At 43.8% G+C, this 19817-nt stretch overlaps 1 protein-coding gene across 14 annotated transcripts in view; it reads right to left on the bottom strand.

The window, feature by feature from the left end:
* The window catches only part of PROX1 (prospero homeobox 1), a 105807-nt gene that overhangs the window by 40302 nt on the left and 45688 nt on the right, over window positions 1-19817 (bottom strand). For 10 of the 14 annotated variants that reach the window (XM_085612899.1, XM_085612900.1, XM_085612903.1 and 7 more), the window contains one exon: window positions 3036-3230. In XM_085612899.1, coding sequence (XP_085469025.1) covers window positions 3036-3230 — 195 coding nt within the window. Of the gene's footprint in view, window positions 1-3035; window positions 3231-10371; window positions 10417-19817 lie in introns of all 14 variants that reach the window. The other 4 variants (XM_085612912.1, XM_085612908.1, XM_085612901.1 and 1 more) reach the window with 1 other exon arrangement.

Below are 19817 nucleotides of genomic sequence, written 5' to 3'. Positions count from 1 at the left end.
TATCGGGAAGGGCACGGAGTGTTTCCGACAATCTAACATGGCTGAATGAGGGTCTGATGTAAGTGATCTCAGATTGGCTAAATCGCCCAGAATTTTAGCCTGACTCATCAACCAATCAGATTTTCTCTTGCATTCAGGCCAATCTAACTATTCGTGGAGTGGTAATCAGAGGGTGCAAGAAGAAAACACCTGCTGCATCCCGGGACCAGATGTCCTGGCCAGCCAGGCTGCCAGAGGCCAGGAAGTGTTGTTGTGCACGCCTGCAAACTATTTAGCTCACATCTAATGATCAAACGCAATGTTTTCACACTAAGGTGTGGCATTTCACATGAGAGTGTGAAGAATACGGGCAATGTCACCTGATAAACATAACAGGGATGTTTTTGAGAGGGAAGAGATTGGTATTAAAGGGTATCAAAGCAAGGCGTGCCCATCCATGAGTTGACAGTGCCAGCCCTCTCCCTTGGTCATTTCTCATGTCTCTCTAATCTGAAGGGTGCCTACACACACGGCGAGTGAGGCAGGAGCCAGAAGGCTAACCCAACAGGAGGGGGCTATCCTTCACATATTTCTTAGCAGGAAGGAAGTTCAGAGTGATGATGTCTGGTGAGAAGTTCTCTGTAATTCAGTCAGCCACAGATAGAGAAATACAAAAATTATGCATGGAAAGTGAGAGTAAGTAAAAACGACAGCTAGGAAATAAACAATGTAAAGAAAACTGCAACTCACAAAGAGCGGAACATGCACAAAGACACACAATTGTGGAGCCCATGACAATGAGCTGGTTGTCTAGATGATGTGCTCTTTACAAACAATCTCACTTATTCACTCATGCACTCCTCTAGGTGCTAAATAGCTGTAGAAAAGTGTCGACTAGGCACAATAACTTGTTTTTATCAATGCTGCATACCACAGTTTTTGCTTTTTTCTTATTGCTATAAAAACATGTTACTATCGCTCAATTTAATGGTATTCAATTTATTGACCTCAAAGGGATAAAATATAGAGTTGACCTTGAGATAGTGACCTGCTGAATACACCATATAGGACCAGTGGGCACGCAGCTCACCGAGTCATCATGCCAACTCCAGTAGGGCCCGGCGGTGTTCTCCGGATCCCACTGTGCTCTTATGTACATATCTATGTTTATGGTAAATGAAAACAAGCAACAGCAGCAGGATCAGTCGGTCACCTCAACTGGGCACACCAAAACATTACATCTTTCTTGTAAAGGTGTAGTTTAAGGCCTTTATAAGGAATTCCCTACATTTTGGTGCATGGATAGCAGGGGCCAAAAACACAAATACTGGCCAGTATCCCCACACCAAACTACAGAGATAACAAGTTAATTCTCTTGGAATGGGGAATAACACACGGACCAGGGAATGTTAGCTCCAATTCCTTGTGCTTTTCTGCATTCCAGGGACATAACGCACCCACACTCGCATTCACTCGCTATCTGCTTGACGCAAGTGCTAACGGCATGCATGGGTTTTCTTTTGGCTCGTGTGCAGCTAGCAGAGGAAGAAACATGAGTAGAGCTTGGAGGATTGGTTTTCTACTCCCTCCATGCTGCGGGTGAAGGGTAGCTAGGAGCCGGGTGCATTAGCTACAAGCATGTCCGGCACCTCCTCTGTGAGGTCCTAGTGTGGTGTCTCCAGGAAGAGATTACCCAGTAGGGGATTTCCAACCTCAATGAAAACGTATTAATGCCCAAAGCAGTATCCTCATCAGGGATTCTTCCCACAGCAATTTTTAACAACAGCTTAACTGAGGACATAACTGCATGTTTTAGAAATGGTCACACAAGGAATTCTACAAAAAATATACATGCAACATCTGCCCTAGTTTAGTTACGTGACCTACAGCGCCTCCTTGAGTCAACAACTTCCACTCTTAACAATAATGTGCTCATTCCATTTATTCCATCACAGTTTATTTCCATCGTACCCCTGTGCTTTCCGCCCAACAATGTCCTACACCCAGACTTCTTCTTCCCCTTCCAGACAGTCACATATACCCAGTTCACCCATGTACCTGTCTACTCTTGAGACAAAGACTCTGTATGGTCTCCAGCTCCGCTGTCTTTTTTATCAATGGAGTTTTATAAATGGAGAGATAAATGGATCCTTGGAATGGATACTTGAAATTTACGAATGAAGAACAATAGAGTATGTGCCACTGGGGCTTTTATTGCAAGCTAGACATTCCCACCAACTTGGTAATTATCACGCTTATGTATGTAGGTACGTTTAGGGTATATGTAACACTATAAGACAATGGAGTACTCAATACAGAGCGGGGATACACATGGGATGGACCATGAGAGTATATCAAGCGTGAAGAGGGAGCGCAGAAGGAGAGTTGCCTTGGAAGGGCTGGGGCAGTGCTTAATTTGAGCCAGTTGTTACCGGAGCTTGGCACCGGCACTTAATGCTCAGCACTGGCACTTTTGACAGCATGCCACATGGTGGCGCAGTTTGTCTAATTTAGAACCAAGCACAATAGTTTCTTATTATTTCACTATATCTTAAAAATGACCAATACCTGTTGCCATAAGCATTGTTATAGCTTTAGCAGCCTGTAATTCTCAGAACTGTCACACTTGTAGAAGTGTGAAGGACAGGAGTTGTGTTGGTAGTGTAACTCGAAGCGGTGACAGTGGCAATTGGTGGTGAAAGTGTGAGTGACTTTGTGACGAGATCCCTGGCACTTATTTATTTACAAATTAAGCATTGGGCTAGGGTAGTGGGAGGTGGAGAGGGGGAGTAGGGGAGTAGGGGACAGGTGTCGGCTGTCTGATCTAATAGTACACCGGCGAGGCACTCATTGAAAAGGCTTCTGGGCTGGGGCATGTGAGGTCAGGTGGCCCCAGAGCATTATAGTGTATACTCCAGAATGAATCCCAGGCCACATGTGTTTTTGGGACGAGGCCCTAAACATTATAAGGAACGCCACATATTTATAGGATGCTGGTGCACAAACGCTATATGCTGGGTTGCTTATGGGTTTAGTGGAAGGAAAACAAATCTTACCTCGAAATCATTCGCCTTGTTGTAGTGCATGTTCAGAGCCCTGTAGAGCTCGCAGTCTCGGGTGATGGACAGCTCGTCGGTGCTTACGACTCCGTCGTTGATGGCCTGGCGGGCGTACTTCTCCATCTGAATGTAGTAAAACTCACGGAAGTTGCTGAACCACTTGATGAGCTGGGAAGTGATGCATCTGTTGAACTGATAGTTACAAATAAGAAAAAAAGAGAAAAGTCTGATGAGTGCTTCATAATGAAATATGCATTAAGTCACACTTCAGATCGTTCTTTGTGGCGCCACTTCACCCAAAATCTAACAAACTTAAAAAGAGTATCCAGAGATACCCTTCAAACTATCCCAAATAGTGCCTAAATGAAACTACCAGCCGCTAGAAATGATAGCACTGGACAGAAAGCGCATAAAATCACATATAGAAAAAGCTACGTTTGCAAACAGGGAATATGATGTATCACAGGAGTATGACTATTATTTGAGCGTTTCTAACGCGCACTCCACAAATGAAACGGCAACTTGGTTCACTTTTGGAAAATAAAGTTTAAACTGCTGAAACATTTTGGCATTAAAGTCATGAAATCAATTATTTATGAGGGACAACTATCAATGTGTTAAGCTGTGCTGATACATTACACTTTAATTGAAATATAATTGTTTTCTCTTATAAAGGTGAGGCATTTGCACCTCTTACATGGCAACAGCCTCAAAGAAAGGCTATGTGCTGCTGTTCAAATATTCGTTTTCATTGGCAGGGTGTTGTGTTGTCTCACACCTAGCATTTTCCTTTATGTTAATAAAATGAAGCCTTTCAGATCATTCCCAGCAACAACTGCTCAGAGAGATTGTCACTGTTTCTGTATTTATTTAGCAGTTTTATAAAGTACTGGTCACTTCTGAGAGATCGGTGTGTGGTAAAAGCCTGTGCGTAGGCAGGGGCGCGGAGGCAAGAGCGCGGTGAGCAGTGGGATTGAACCCTTGGCACCCGCTATACTGCGAGGATGTCAATCAAAGGCACATTTGAAGAGTTACATTCTCATGAGTCATGTTCTGCCCTTAGATCAGAGTGTGCTACCTTATGTAGCTTGGGGCCCCGGCTCCATCCATGGATGTCATTAAGGGGTCGCAGCTGCGGCCCCTGGCTTGCTCCTTGTGATTGTGAACCCCTGGCACTGCCTTTTCAACCCCTGGCCACAGTGGTGCCAAAATCAGTGCCTGGAACACAGGGGCAGCTCTACCTAATGGAGGCGGGTTGGAGCTCCACTTGCCTGGTTTCTGTCAATTTTTCACTATTAGTGTCATAAAAAATGGAGCACAAGCATTGGCATAGCCAATAGGTCTCGCCTTTGGGACCTTATAAGTGTTTAGGCATGCAACACTTGCATAACTAAATACTTATAAGGTCCCAAAAGCGAGACCTATTGGCTATGCCAAGAGGCCGTGCGGCCGCGAAAGTGAAAGTGATCGCGATCAAACATCAAAGCGGCCGTGAAAGTGAAAGTAATCGCGGTAAAGCGCGGTAAAGCGCGGTGTGCGCGCCCGCGCACATACACTGTAGCTCTAGGCTGGCCTGGTAGCACTTTTTGGAGCCCTCTCAATAAGTCTCGCCAGACCAGCGCATGCGCTGGGTCAGGCGAGACCTAAAAATGCTGTTAAATGTATGTTCTATGCATCCTTGCGAGTGAGGGTGTTTTTGTGTGTAAGAGTGTGTGAATGTGTTAGTATGTGTAGGCCTGTGTTTGTGAGTCAAAGTCAAGGGCAAATGGCGTGCGATGTCACTTCCACTACCTCCGGCATTTTGGTGAACTGACATCCATGCCGGCATCCCTATTTTAGGTGCATTTATGTGTCATGATTGGAGTCGTAGCCCAACGGTCCTAAAAGGCAGATTATGGGTGTCAGTCTCTGGAGATATCCTAGACGTGTTCCCCACATTGGCCTTGCGCACAGTGGCGAGGCTCCTCGTGGATGAAACTGACAGCTTTGTGATGCTTGCATTCACTGGGGTGGAGAGATTTTACTGCTGGCTAACTGGGGTTGAGTTTTAAAAAACATGAAGGAACATTGTTCCCACCGAACCCTGCAGTGTTTGAAGTCCGTTGATGAGTTTCTTTGGTAGTGTGGTGTAAGTAGAGTAGGTAGTGTGGTGTAAGTAGAGTAGGTAGTGTGGTGTAAGTAGAGTAGGCATGCTTTCATCAGGGCAGGACTCAGCTCCAGCTATCTTCTTTTAGCTCAAACGGTAAAACCCGAATTTAGTCGTGTGAAGAAAAAAGTCGAATTTGCAGCAAGACGAGCAGCACACGTCTCTAGCATTCTGCAGGTTTGAGCTACCTATGAATACTGCATCGAATCACGAATCTTCCGTGAGTCGGCACCGCCAATTTAGTGCTGATGGTTACAATTTACAAACAGCACAGAAAAGTGTGCATCAGCTTTGTGACCTCTTAATTCTCATGTTAGTACTATCACTGTAAAACGTGTAAAGCCATGCAGTAATGTTACTGCTGCGGCAAGGGCTAGCCCATGTTTTTCCTTCGGTAGGGGGCTCTAATGAGGCTGTATGTATAACCCAACCAAAATCAGTTTTGGATTAAGAACTTCCTGCGTAATTGTATCTCTACTCATTTCGTACATTTAGACAATGAGATGCTTCCTTTTTCCAAGACTGCAACTGTATTTACTATGGATATTGATAGTAGTGTCATGAAATTTGGTTAGGCATTACACATCACCCGTTCTACTCAAAGTCAAATTAAGTACTAAAGAATCACACAAAGTGGCATCTACCTACCAAAACCACACAACGGAGCCGGTCCTAGCGCTGCATGAATATTAGCACCAAACCATTTATGAGAGTTTGAGCTATTGGCATTGTAAATGACAATGCCTTTTATTTATGTGTTGTTTTTAAAACAGATAAATAAAAGGCACTGTCATTTACAATGCCAATAACTTACACTCTCACAAATGCGTGCTGTAAAATTTTAAAAAAAAAAGCGTTAGGAGAGAGCGAGCCCTGCCTGCAATAGCAGGCAGGACAAAGCAATTTGAGAAAATTGTGTTTGGAGGCTGTAATTAAAGCCTACCGAGCAACAGCACACGTAACAGGGGGTGTCGCCATGGGAGGTTACAAAATGATACAAGGCGGTACTAAGGAGGGACTACTAAGCCTTTTGATCAATGAACAGCCACAGTCTACAGTGGACAATGACACAAGCCAATGAAAAATGTGGGCGGAGAGTGGGAGGAGCTTCAAGTCCCTACCTAAATACTGCAAGCCATGCAGAGCAGTGCATGTGCTGCCCTGGCTCAAACGAAAAACAGGCGGAGTCATTTTTATAACTTGTAACATGTGCAACAATCATGGATGGTCATTTGTGTGAAAACATTTCTATACTGGGGGACATGCCTCAAATACGAAAACTGTGCAAGATAGCACTCAATAGCCTTTCGTGCCATGACACAATACTACATCACATTTAGTGTAGATGCCAAACTACATCACACATTTGCGTGATCCAAGACACCATCGATGCTTGATGCGTTGTAAATAAGAACAATTTTAGTGAATTCACGCAGCACCACATGACTAATTTTCAGGTAGCATTGTGTGAACATTAATAAAGCTGCCCCCATGACCCTTAACTTAAAGAGTCGGAGTTTTTCAGTGGAAATGTAGAAAATCTACAACACTGTGTATCTGTGCCTTGATCCTGGGGAGAACCTCTATAATACAGGACTGCATGGAGTGCCTTACATAGACAATCTAAGGGATTGCTGCTGTTTTACAGTTCTACAAAAACAAATTGTGCCAGGTTCAGAAAGAGATTCATAAATCTACCCCTAGAAGATTTTTTTCAATGTTTGGAATAGATTACATTTTTTTTTTCACAACGGTTTCTGGAAGTACTGCGAGAAGCTGGGACTGTCAGCATTTTCCCAGGAGTACTTCTGAAGTTGTTTCTTTCATTTAATTTCAGCTTGAACAAATACAGGCCTGCAGGAGTAACTCTCTGTCTGTTTTCAGGGTGATAATGGTTCGGGGAAATATTTTTGAGTGTCCACGTTTTGCAACACTTTCAAGATATTCCGGCCTTGGACTGCTCATTGTAGTTGATTTATTCACACAAAAATATGTGTGCTTAATCTTTTTCAAGATTAAAATCACCTTTTTTGAATGTCAAAAAGAGCTTGCATCATCTTTAAGTGAAACATACTCTACCCAAAGTACTGATATAACATCTGATCAGAGAGCTCATTCGACTGATATAAACTGGCCCTTAAATCACAGAAAGATATAGTGAGGTCTAATAGATAGCCAAGCTATTGCCAGCAGGTACTATGAAACATAACAACAACACAGTCCTAAAATACAGTTGTGTGGCTCATGGTCCACTTCTAAGTGTTGTGGTATGAAATGTTAACAGGAGCCATGCACCAGCAAGCCAAGGTTGAAATTTGGACATATTGGTAGTAGCTTTGCGAAGAGGCAGTACATGCTGAGTTTATGACTGAATAGAGGATTGTACATAACGGTGAGAAATACACGTAGATAAGCTAAAAAAAGACAGAAAATGTATGTGAAGCACCAATTAATAATTACTGAACTAAGCAAGGAACTATAAGAGAACAGGTTGACATTATGCAGCAGAAAATGGCACTGTAAATAATCAAATTTTCAATTGAATACCACAGTAGGAGGAAGAACTGCTGAACACAGGATTACTGGCAGGGCTCCAGGTAAGGTTTTGCTTTTGGAGTATTTTACTCCATACATTTTAAAGTTGAGATTTAAACAAATTCTTAGGGTCATTAAATAATTCATATTCCGGATGAGAATATTTATGCAGGTAAAATAGTGAACAACAAATATCATAATTGTTACCATGCGTATTTATTTTACATGATTCATGTCCTGTAGCTGTATTTTCAGGAAACGAAAAGGTGTTTTTTCTACATTTTGGCCCCTATTTTGATAAGGTAATACGATTAAGAGAGTGTGGCTGTTAATTTTTTCCAATTTTCAGAGAGGAAAACCATATGTGGAGTTTACCCTTTTCTTTTCTCCATGTTGCTAGCCCTGCATTTCGGACCATCTAAGGAATGAATTATTGTGCACAATCTGTTAAACACACAGCTTTATTTAGAGTTTGGCAGATGAGAAAACGTGAGAGGTATACCATTCACCATATTTCAAGCGCCAGAGGATATAATTAACCCTGGGCGTAGTTCGCGTAGTAGCGCTACGCGTAGCTACGCGAAGTGCACTTCGCGAGCTACGCAAACTGCGTAGTGCACTGTGTAAAATGCTGTTCGCACTGATTGCAGTGCCGGATGCTTGTCCGCGCTGTGCAATCAGTGCAAACCGCATCTTGCACAGTGCAAGCGGTCGTTTTCTGCCGCTCGAGTAGATTTCTACACGAGCGGCAGCTTTCTCAACACGGACTGGTAGTTTCTCATTGTGAGCGGTCGCGAGCATACGAGACCACTCGCAATGAGAAACCTGACCTCCCCGCGTTGAGAATCTCGCCAGGAGGTTTATTTTCCACGCTTGCAATCGGCAACTTGATGTTGCTGATCGCCAACGAGGAAACAGTCTCGCCGGGATGTCATTTTGCTCGCTCTCGGTCGGCAACTTAACCTTGAGGACTGCGAGAAAGCAAAAAATTACTGCTACGCTACGCGTGTTTGCACTGTACTACGTGCAATTCGCGTGGTGCGAAGTAGCACAAACTTTCCAAACTACGCGAGCGTAGCGTAGTACTTTGCCCAGGGTTAGATGTAATGCACTTGTAATCCAACAGACAGGATACCCACCATATTTGTGACAGAGTATCCTGTCCACCGAGCTCCAAGTGAAGCTCTTAGACCCGTCAAAGCATCTGCAAAGTGGCAATGCATAATACATTATTATTTGCAATGTTGTCGGCATATGTGTGCAGTGGCGTAGCTAGGCCTCTTGCTGCACGTGGTGGTCACAGCCTTTGCCACCCCACGGCGGCCGTAAGAGCGGGTGAAGGGTGCTGGCGATCGAATCCAGCATTTGCCGCCCTGAGCAGCCGTAGGTAATAGTGGGGGGCCGCCCCAAAACTCCATGCCGCTAGGGGCGGACTCCCCCCCACCCCTCCTAGCTACGCTACTGCATGTGTGCCTGTAATATTTACATGTGGCATACATACACGCTCTTCTGTGTGTGTCTATAGTGCTGTCTGCGTATGCTCTATTACCAACCCAGACCTATGGCTTTGTCGATTATTGCATTATGTCTAGTAAAGAAAAAATGAAGAGTATCCAGTGATCTATGACTCCGTGGACCTGCTGTTTATTTAAAATGTATTAAAAGATGTTAACTCTTAGGTGGCGACTTGAGTGCACCAACTATTACCTAGGCCATTCATATAGTTTCAGAATATTTATGAAAAGACCCTCTAGACTGGACAATAAGAGGTTGGCATGTCAAATAATTTATGTCAGCTTCAATTAAAACCACGAGTTTAGATTGTTAACTTATGTTACAACCCACAGCTAACCCAATACAGAGGATGCTGCTCCTCGGAGTCAATGAATTACATCTTAGAGCTCAGGAAATATTTTGACGGGTGGAGTGAGATTGCGCAAAGTAATCCCTGACAGACACACATTGCATGTTAGGATGCACCTTGGACTCCTTTCACTTCATTGTTACATACATATGTGTCCCTGTTCGGTATTCCAGGGTCATGTTTAAGCTCATCTATGTGCCAGGGGAACTGTAGTGCTGCCACCCAAGGGCTGACCCAGCTCCACAAGGGTTAAAATCACACCAGAGTGATCCCATGGAACGCCTTAGTGCCCCAGGAAGCTGGGATATTTGTATAGAAGATGCTAAATACAACAAAAAAGCAATGCAGGGGATTAGGGTGTCTGTGCAGTACTGGGATACTGCAAGACAGCAATCCTAGCCTACCACTCTTTGTTGGTAAATGGTGATAGGGCCGCACCACTAATAGCATACTGATTCTGCATGTGATCCTTGACTGCCCGTTATTTAACATCTACATCCAGGGTTTAGGACTAGATTTCAAAATGCAAATAAAATAATTCATACAACTCCAACGTTGAATGTTACTGCTGGCCAACTGCCAAAATGTGTAATGATTTTTGGGTGAAAAGGGTGTACAACAGTTTCTCATTCTGCTATCTTTGTTTTCTTTTTAGTTACAAAAAGTTATACATAATACTACAACAATATGGTTTAATTTGGGAGAGAACTAGAGTGGCGGTAAATGTAAACTAGCTAGGTTTGCTAATGATGTGCGGCCTTGTTTTAGTGATACAGAGGTGTTGGTACCTGCATTACTGGCTGTCCTTGTTGAATTTGGTAAACTGGCCAGACCTACGGTTAATGAGACAAAACAGAGGTGTTGACATTGTTTAGGAAGGACAAAACTTGTTCTGAGAAGGAAATCATAGAGTTATGCTAACCAGAATAATTCTTTGGTTGGAGGGCAACATCCTAGTTTGTTCTTGCTAACAGGAAATGATTTTGGGTGTGTGTACATTAATTTCTGTTTATGCTTTCAGCTATTGCAGGTATCCTACTACAATTCTATTTAATACTGCAAAATGGTGTGACAAGGCAAATCAAAAAATGTTTTTTAGAGTTGTGTAAACTGCGGGGAGGCAATAAAGGAAACATTTATTTGAAAATGTAGTGAAAGCAGTTTAGAGTGGTGGTGCGTACAAGCACTGACATTGTGGCAAATTCTATGTTCCAGGGTTCAGGGGCACAAATATGTTATCTTATCCATCTGAATATATAAATGTTACAACAAAGCATAAATGTATTCAGTTGGTGAACTTTAAGGACCCAGTGGGATCTCTCAGAGTATTCAACTCAGAGGCATATTTAATGCTAGGGACAAGCACACAAGTTAAATATGCTGACTAGGGTACACTTACATGCACATACATATTAAAAATTGTGCAAATTGGTAGTGGAAACATGATTATGTGAAAGAGCATTTGTTAAGCGCATGCACACCAAAAAAGGTGGAGGCTGCTGCTGTCAGAGTTATTCATAAGCTTTAAACAGCCACGTTCTCAGTTTTTTCCTGAATCCCTCATAGGTCACAGAAGATTGTATTTCAAGGGGGAAGGTGTCCTATGTGTGGGAATCCGTCACAGACAATCTGGCTCCACCCAGTCTCTTTCTTTTGCTTCTAGGAGCAACTTAAAGATTGAAATGTGCTGATCTGAGCTGACGGTTAGGGATATAGCACTGAATTTTGTTAGAATAGATATGAAGATTAGGCACTCTGTTATGAAAATGGACCTCTGAGCTAACGGACGCCAGTGCAGTTCTTTCCTCAAGGGTTTGATGTGGCAATATCTAGGCTGCCAATATCTAGGCTGCCAAAAGGCCAGCCTGGCTGCCTGGTTTTGCATTATCTGCAATCTGTGAACAAGGCTAGATGGGAGTCCAATATAAAGAGCAATACTTGACATTACCAATGCGATTCAAATGTGAGTAGTCGATCCGAAGATAAAGTACCTTCTTATCTTCCTTATTTTCTAAAGTTGCTGGAAACAGGATGAGGTCACTGCGCTAATCTGATGCTTCATAGATAAAACTTCACCCATGAGGATTCTAGCAAAGTTACGTTTTTCTTTGTAAAAAGTGCAGCTAAAAACAGGTTTCATGCATAAGGACACATTACTCTGGAAAGTCATACACATCAAGATGAAAAGTGCAAGAGTTATGTGAGATTATGGAATACATTTAGATCAGTCACCCGTAGGATGCATGTGGAAAAGTAATGAGTAGTATTTTCTGGTGAAGAACTAATAGTTTCAGAAATTCACTCTAGGAATCAGACGTATGAGGAATGGAGTGGATTTTCTTCCATTGAATCCAAGTAGCTCTCCCTCAGGACTTGGTCGCCAGCTACTGTGGAATTCCAGGCAATTGAAATACTTGCTTGTTAGTTGTTTTCAACAACAGTCTGATCTAGGGGAGTAAAAGGACAACGAGTGGCCTTGCTCTCCTCCAGGCATTCCTTTTTATGATGATGTTAGGATGGAGTACTCCTTCGCGAGGGCTAAGCTTACACTGATTGAATAAGCACTGGCGTAAGAACCACCTGGCTGAGGCAGGTTTAGTCTGACTTCATACAGAAGTGCCATGAAAGCCCGCTCCGCGACACAAGTGTGGGCTGGCCAAGACATGCTATAGTTTGTGACTTTTTGAGAGTGCACTGTTAGTCTTCTTGCCTATTTATATGCAGATATGATTGAGCAAGAAATATAAATTGCAGGATCTAGCATTTCCTAAAATAATCTCATACATTGAAACCTTTCATTACAAGCTCTGTGACTAGATATATAATTTCTGCTAGATACGGTGCTTTGCGATGAGCAAACATAAAGCATGTGTGTTCTTAGTAAAAAAAAAAAAAGTTGCCCTTCTGCACTCATAGATTCCGTACTTTTACACATGAGCAGAAAGACACCCGGTGCAGGTTTCTAAAACACTGCTAATCCAGTGGCGCACGTCCCTAGGAGCTGCTTCTATGCGCAAGCTATGGAATACAGACCACCGGGTTTTAAAGGGAGCTCTCTTAAATCCTGAGGTGTCTTTCTGGTCACCCTTTAGATAATACCTTCTGGGCTAGCTGCACCCTCTGCACCGCAGGGCACAGATGAGGCTCGATGCACCATGCGCCCAGTCAAAGCCCATCAACAGAACGTGCCACAGCCCGCAAACTGATACGCAACCCTCTGCCTTTTGTCACCAGAGGCATTCACTTCCCGTGGCCCCAAAGCAGATAGGGACATTAATCAAAAAGCAACAAAGGACACTTATCGAGCGCAGCCATGAGAAGAAGCAGGCCTCCCTCACGACGACAGCTCGGGCGCGCACCGCGGCCGGCCGCAGCCACCGCGCGCAAGTTGTTCCTGTGCTGCGGACGATAATGAAGAGACGAGAATGCATGGCAGGGATCTGAGGACAGGGAAGCAGGCAGGCTGGTGTGTCTCCCAAAAGGCCAACTTGCCTCATAATTGCCGAGCAGTTGCAAGGGTCCTCGCAGATAATTGACCAGAAAATGATTAAGCCATCATCAAATCGCTTCTGCTTGCAAGAGTTCAAACGTGTACTTAACCTATCCAAGAATTATATTTTCTCTCCATGCGCCTGTTCTGTCTCTATTCAGCCTTGCGGGGAACCTGATTAAAGAGACAACGAAAGGACCCCCCTTATCTGATCTTCTGGTGGCCGATTTCAATGGGACTTAAACCCATTACGTTCTGCTGAACTTGGAGTTCTTTCCGTTTTTATCTCAGTGGCAAAAAAAACGCTGTCCAAATTTCCAGACACTGAGATAAGGACCACAGACTCCCGTGACGGCTTACTGTTCCTTTTTAATTCTTTTAGAATAAGAAACAAAACATTACAAAATGATAGCGGGCTGTCCACTGGGGAATGAACATTGCTTTGACATGGAGATTAGGCACCGGCATTGTTGCAAGACATTGTCCGGTATGGACAAGTGTACCGTGGAGAGAGAGAGGGGCCAGGGAAAAAGAGAAAGGACGGGGCTTTTTCCAGAAAGTCCACGAATGACCTAATGGGGGCTGGAAAAAAAGTAAGCGCGCAGGCCATTATTCGCCAACGTAGCATAAAGGGGGTTTAACGCCTATTGTTATGAAACCAAAAAGCCGGGGAGACAACAATCATAACAACAGGCTCCCAACCAGTAGAGACAAGTATCGCAATAGAGGATAACTGCTTGAGAGTAACATTGGCCTAAACAACATAGCAACATTATATTCATTCGATGACTGGGCTTGCCCGGGCGGTGTATATATATTTATGCTTTCTAGCAATGTCGAAAACAATCTAGTTCATCATACTTTGGCCTTGGTAGCAAGAGGATAGAAGAAGGATCAATGGCCGCAGTACGTAACAAGATGGTGACATATGTAGTGTTAGTGTGATGCCGCAGAAAACTAATCACTACTACAAAGAGGCCGTGTTTCAAGAGTGTCAGGACCTCTGCCACTTTGATTCATGCTTCCCACGGGGTACCACTACTCGCGCGGGCTGAAGAAACTCCCTAAATATTCAATGAGCATGGTCAAAGGATATATAAAACAAATCAATGTGACACCTTAATCTGGTGCGGCAGCAGCTGAGTCAAGGGGCGGAGGGAATGAAATGCATTATTTAATGCCGCCCAGCTGAAGGGCCGTTAAGTCATGCTTCTTCACAGCTAAAAAGGATGTAGAACGTGCTGCATTTAGATCTCAACAAGATTTAGCCGGCAGATAAAAGAAAATACAATACAAACTAGTAGAAGGGGGGAATCATGCAACAATGCTTGACCCAAAGAAAATAAGCCACTCTAATGTGAAAAGACATGTCTCTGGGGTCACCATTGCTGACATCAGAGAGCTGTAAAATTGGCGTAGCTGGGCCCACCGCCCCCAGCTGCGCCACTGGTCCGCCTAGTGGCGGTCCGCCCCGGGCGGCCCTTTTTTGGGGACAGCGGGTGAGGTAAGCAATTTCGGTGAGCACAAGGTAAGTGTTTTTCTTTTTTTAAATCTTTATTTCCCCCGTTGTCTGCCGACTCCCACCCGCCCCCTGATCTTACCTGTACAGGCCGTCACTCAGCGGCAAACTCAGGGACTGCTCTGGATGGCAAAAGCTCTACCTATGCCACTGAGCCTTACTGCTGACTTTGGACACCCTACTGCTGACTCTTGGAGCTCCACCTCTGCCTCTGGAGGCTCCATTCCTGGGCCTTTACTACTGCCCCTGAAGGCTATATTTCACACTCTGGGATCTCTGCTGCTCACTCTGTGCTCTACTGCTGACTTTGGCGCAGTGTCCCAAACCCTGTTGCCTCTACTGCTGATTCTGCAGAAACTAATGCTGACTCAGGAGGTCTGATTGCTGACTGTGGGATCTTCTGCTGACTTTGGCAGACCTACTGCTGTCTCTAGGAGAAATACTACGGACTCTGGAGACTCTGGTACTGTCTCTAGAAACTCCAGTGCTAATTTTCGAGGGCTCTACTGCTCACCCTGGGGCTCTACTGCAACCATGGGGAACTACTGCTGTCTCTGTAGGCTCTGCGGCTGACTCTGGAGTCAGTCCCTAATTCTGACCCAGAACCATTTAAGTGCTATCGAAGCTGTACTGCCAACTCAGTCCAAACCTACAGATGACTTAATGAGATGCACTCTGTTACTGAAACAAGTTCTCATATAACAGCTGAATAACATTTGAGGAGCTTAACATCTGTGGTGCCCTTGTTCCTATTCTTGTGGATATATGTCGCTCTAACAGGCAGGCTGGGAGTGGGTTCTGCATAATGACCAAAGAATATCGTGGGACCCTAATATCAAAGACGGAAAATCGAGGGCAAAAACATGCAAAGGTAGATATGTATAGATTTTCTGTACCTCACTCAATATATGTAGCTTGATGATGTATACAGATTCAAGATACATAGATAAGATAAAGTTAAGGACAGTAGATCAATTGTTCCCTCTATGAACTTATCTTTCAATATTTGGTCCCTTACATTAGTGTGCCCCTCTATTCTTGTATTCGACAATCAAGGGTATAATCAGCAAGCTGTTAAACAGTGTACTATTGCAATCAGGTTTAAAGACTGGTATTGGCTGTTTCAAGGGAATAACATTGAGCTTACCGTGAATGACAGCATAAAAATATTGAGCCCCAAGACAGTTTTTGCACATCACAAAGTGCCATCATTTATTATGAATACAGTCTTGTATGCATAGAAATTGGAATGCATACTCTTAGTAAAATCAAACCCGTCTACACAGTTGATGACCATTTAACAAGTTGTTCAGGTACCGATTGTTTTTCGCTTATGCAAGAAAATATCAGGATTTTTTTTATTTGCTTTAGATTTTCACATGCAAAGCCTCCTGGGAATTTCCATTGTACCCTAAAATACGTGACCTTGAATGGCTATTTCCTCACTTTCATGAATGGCCATGATACCCAATACGTTGCAAATGCTATTGCATGTTGGATATCCATAACACCATTCTGAAAATATTTCACCTGAGAATATATAGGGCCTCATTATAGTATAAATACTACCTGGATGGTGATAAAGATTAGGTGGAAAATGAAACAAAAGAAAGTAAGTTCCTACCCACCTGAGTGGGAAATAAACTGTTTTTCACAGGGCAAAGTATTTTCCACAGTATTTTACCTGTGCAAAAGCAAAGAACGTCAACCCAACCTCTATGAGGTGGGTTTCCTGCCCGTGTCTCCCCCAATCACTGCCCATGGTAAGTCCAAAAAAAGACTGAACAGTGTATAACCTCACTATGCAGGCACAGCAAGCCTCCGAGATCACAACACCAGCAGAGCCAGGAAGTAAAACTAACTTGCTTGTGGTGGACCTATGCAAACACGTTTTGGAAGGGTTCTTTGGAGGTATACTGTGCTAGGAGGGAAAACTTTGATGGCTACATTTTCCCTTTCCACCATCCCTTACAGAAATGATGAGCATGGTTGTACAGTGCAATATCTCTTCCTCTATCAGGAATAACTTATTGACCCTTATGCAAGGAGGTAACACACTTAACTGAGTAAACATCCAAAATGGATGGAGCTTAAAAAGAAGTCAATTTATCTTGTTCTGGAAGCCTTCTTGAAGTCAACAAAAGGGGGACACTGTTCCTGGTGAGTAGTGCAGAAAGTCACTCACTCACTAAAGAGAAAGAAATAAAGGAAGGGAGCAGGGGATCCTAGGTCTAGGACTCACTCAAAGAGAGGGAAGAACAAGTCTTGCCTCTTGTAGCACTCACGCACCCCGAAGGATGTCATTCTTCATCATCGGGCAGTTGCTCCTCATCGGGCCGGCACTGCAATGCCCTACGGGTCCCCCGACGGGTCACTTTATCGGAGCTCTTTTGAGAACTGCCGTTAGGTGCATGCAAAGTAACTTTCAGGCAGGCGTCAGGACGGGGCAGGTGTGAATGAGCCGACAACCGAGCAAAACTCCCGGTAAGGTACGGGCACCCTACGCCTCTAGCCCTTGGAGTACTTCTCCTTTCTTTATTAGATCACGATCAGGAGCGGTTTCGACTATTCCGTTGTAGCCAAAACTACGGAGTTCTGAGTGTCTGGCCTGCACTGATCGTCCAGAGGGTGCTTACCCTTATACCACTTTTCACGTGCACAACACATCTCACACGGTTTATTCGGTCCTGATGAAACACCACGGATCCTTATGACCACATAGGTGCGAAACATGTCGACCTCATAGTTACCTGGGCACATTGCGCCAACAGGGGTAACTTCTAACCTACGTTTTTTTATTCTGACAAGGGTACCATCACATTAAAAGCACTTCACCTGGTAACCCTTAGTCAGTTTTAATTCCCGGCACGCACTTCTTCACCCTCCATATAGGACTCACCCCAAACACCCACATGCACCTAACGGCAGTTCTCAAAAGATCTCCGATAGAGTGACCCTTCAGGGGGACCCGTAGGGCATTGCAGTGCCGGCCCGATGAGGAGCAACTGCCCGATGATGAAGAATGACATCCTTCGGGGTGCGTGAGTGCTACAAGAGGCAAGACTTGTTCTTCCCTCTCTTTGAGTGAGTCCTAGACCTAGGATCCCCTGCTCCCTTCCTTTATTTCTTTCTCTTTAGTGAGTGAGTGACTTTCTGCACTACTCACCAGGAACAGTGTCCCCCCTTTTGTTGACTTCATGTTTAGCTTGGAGCCTGGGCACTGGACCATTAACTAGCTCCTGGTCCCCCTTCTTTTTGACATTATTGTAGCTTTCTTGAAGTGCCTTTTGGTATCTGGCAGTGGAAATGGTTGAAAAGATGCCTTGAACTCAAATCCAAGAGTGAACATACACTAAAACATTGGCCAGCCAGTAGGTCTGACTTTGGCTTCTGACATTTTGGCTACGCCAATGCTTCTTTTGTGTGTGATTGTTTTTGTATAATGGCACGCGTTTTATGAAAACAAGCATTATCTAAAAGCCAAAACATTTCTATTACTTATGTAAAAGCACATATTGAACCTGTAATCCCTTGCAATGAAAAAGGCTTCTTATTGTACAGATAAGCACATTGTACAAGAGCAGAGTGCCATCACTCACAGCCGGGTACGCCAATGGCTTACGCGGGCGGATCCTGTTCCCCATGGTGTGTGCAGTGTTTGGCAGAAGCAAAACGACACTACAGTACACCAATGAAGGAAGAGGGCTGTCTTAAATCCCGTATTGGCAAGTATGCATAGCATATATACTTAAAAACAAAAGGTCTTAGCTAATGCCTGCCCTAAAAATTAGGCCTTACGGGGTAAAGGTCAAGCAATGAGGGATTATGGTTAAGTACTTCAAACACTGATTTACTGACATGTCCATCAACTGGCCTAATGACGTAGACTCTACGTTTAAAGCCAGGGGTTTTAATACTACCCCCTGTGCTGAACTGCTTCTGGTCCTGGTGCAGTCAGCAAGAGCCTCTGGCATAGACTAGCTGGTTCTGTACTGAGGTCTCGCCTGAAGGCAGGATCAGCAGTTCCCAATCAGAGAGATGAGTACATGTTCATGCTTAGAAGTGAAACCTGAACATTTTCATTAGATAATTTGCTGGCGATCTATCCAGAAAGAGTGAGAGACATACAGTTCTAGATTCTGCAGCTAAAAATATTAATAACAAAACTGAATAATTCTAACTTCCTCTCAAATACAGCAGTATTTGCAGGAAGGTGTTCTTTATCAAGGTAGACAAATGCTCCAACTGACTTCAGGAGAGCATTAGAGGTAAAGTTCTATAGTGGACACTGATAATGAGGACATGGTATATTTCTACATACTGCCCGGCCTGGACACTAAAGGCACCTTGCCAATGTATTCTTCTGCATATAGCAGTGACATGAGACCTAAGCCCAGCATTCTGAATGAAGTAATGACCTGTGCACCAAGGGAAACATTCTGCATGTACCAATGGCATGAGTACTAAGGGCAGCATTCTGCATGGCTGTTCACTAAGGGCACCATATGAGGGCATACAGCTTTAATACCAGTACTTGCCCTGCTTTAAAACAAGCACAAATGTGCTTGATTCACTAATTGCAAAAGTTAACCCCATTTCAGTGGTGCATCTGAAAACCTGTAAGGCTTTTTGCGAAAGAATCTGTGTTAGTTTCCAGATTTTAAATTGCTCGAAAGCTTTTCCTGACTCACCTCATATTTATTGTGGGGAAAACGACCCATAACCAGGTCTACAATATAGCTATATAGGAAGGAACCTGCTTACACCAAAAAGGGAGGAAAGCTTAGAACAACATTGAAGAGGAAGAGGATGCAGAGCTAAAAGAGGTAAAAGATCACCTAATGCAATCACAGGCTATTGTTAATTGTGGACAAGTGAATGAAAACAAAGAGAGCTAGTAGGTTCTGCTGTAGTGTGAGAGGCAAAAAACCTGATGGGCTGGAGAGATAAGGCAGATCTGATGTGAAACCAGCTTACTTAGCGCCAAGAGACCCTTTAAGGGTGGATGTTGCACTCAGATAGATAGATAGATAGATAGATAGATAGATAGATAGATAGATAGATAGATAGATAGATAGATAGATAGATAGATAGATAGATAGATAGATAGATAGATAGATGGATGGATGGATGGATGGATGGATGGATGGATGGATGGATGGATGGATGGATGGATGGATGGATGGATGGATGGATGGATGGGTGGATGGATGGATGGATGGATG

Source organism: Triturus cristatus, chromosome 6 (assembly GCF_964204655.1).
Source record: "Triturus cristatus chromosome 6, aTriCri1.1, whole genome shotgun sequence".
Taxonomy (NCBI): Eukaryota; Metazoa; Chordata; class Amphibia; order Caudata; family Salamandridae; genus Triturus; species Triturus cristatus.
This window is presented reverse-complemented; position numbering and strand designations above follow the sequence as displayed.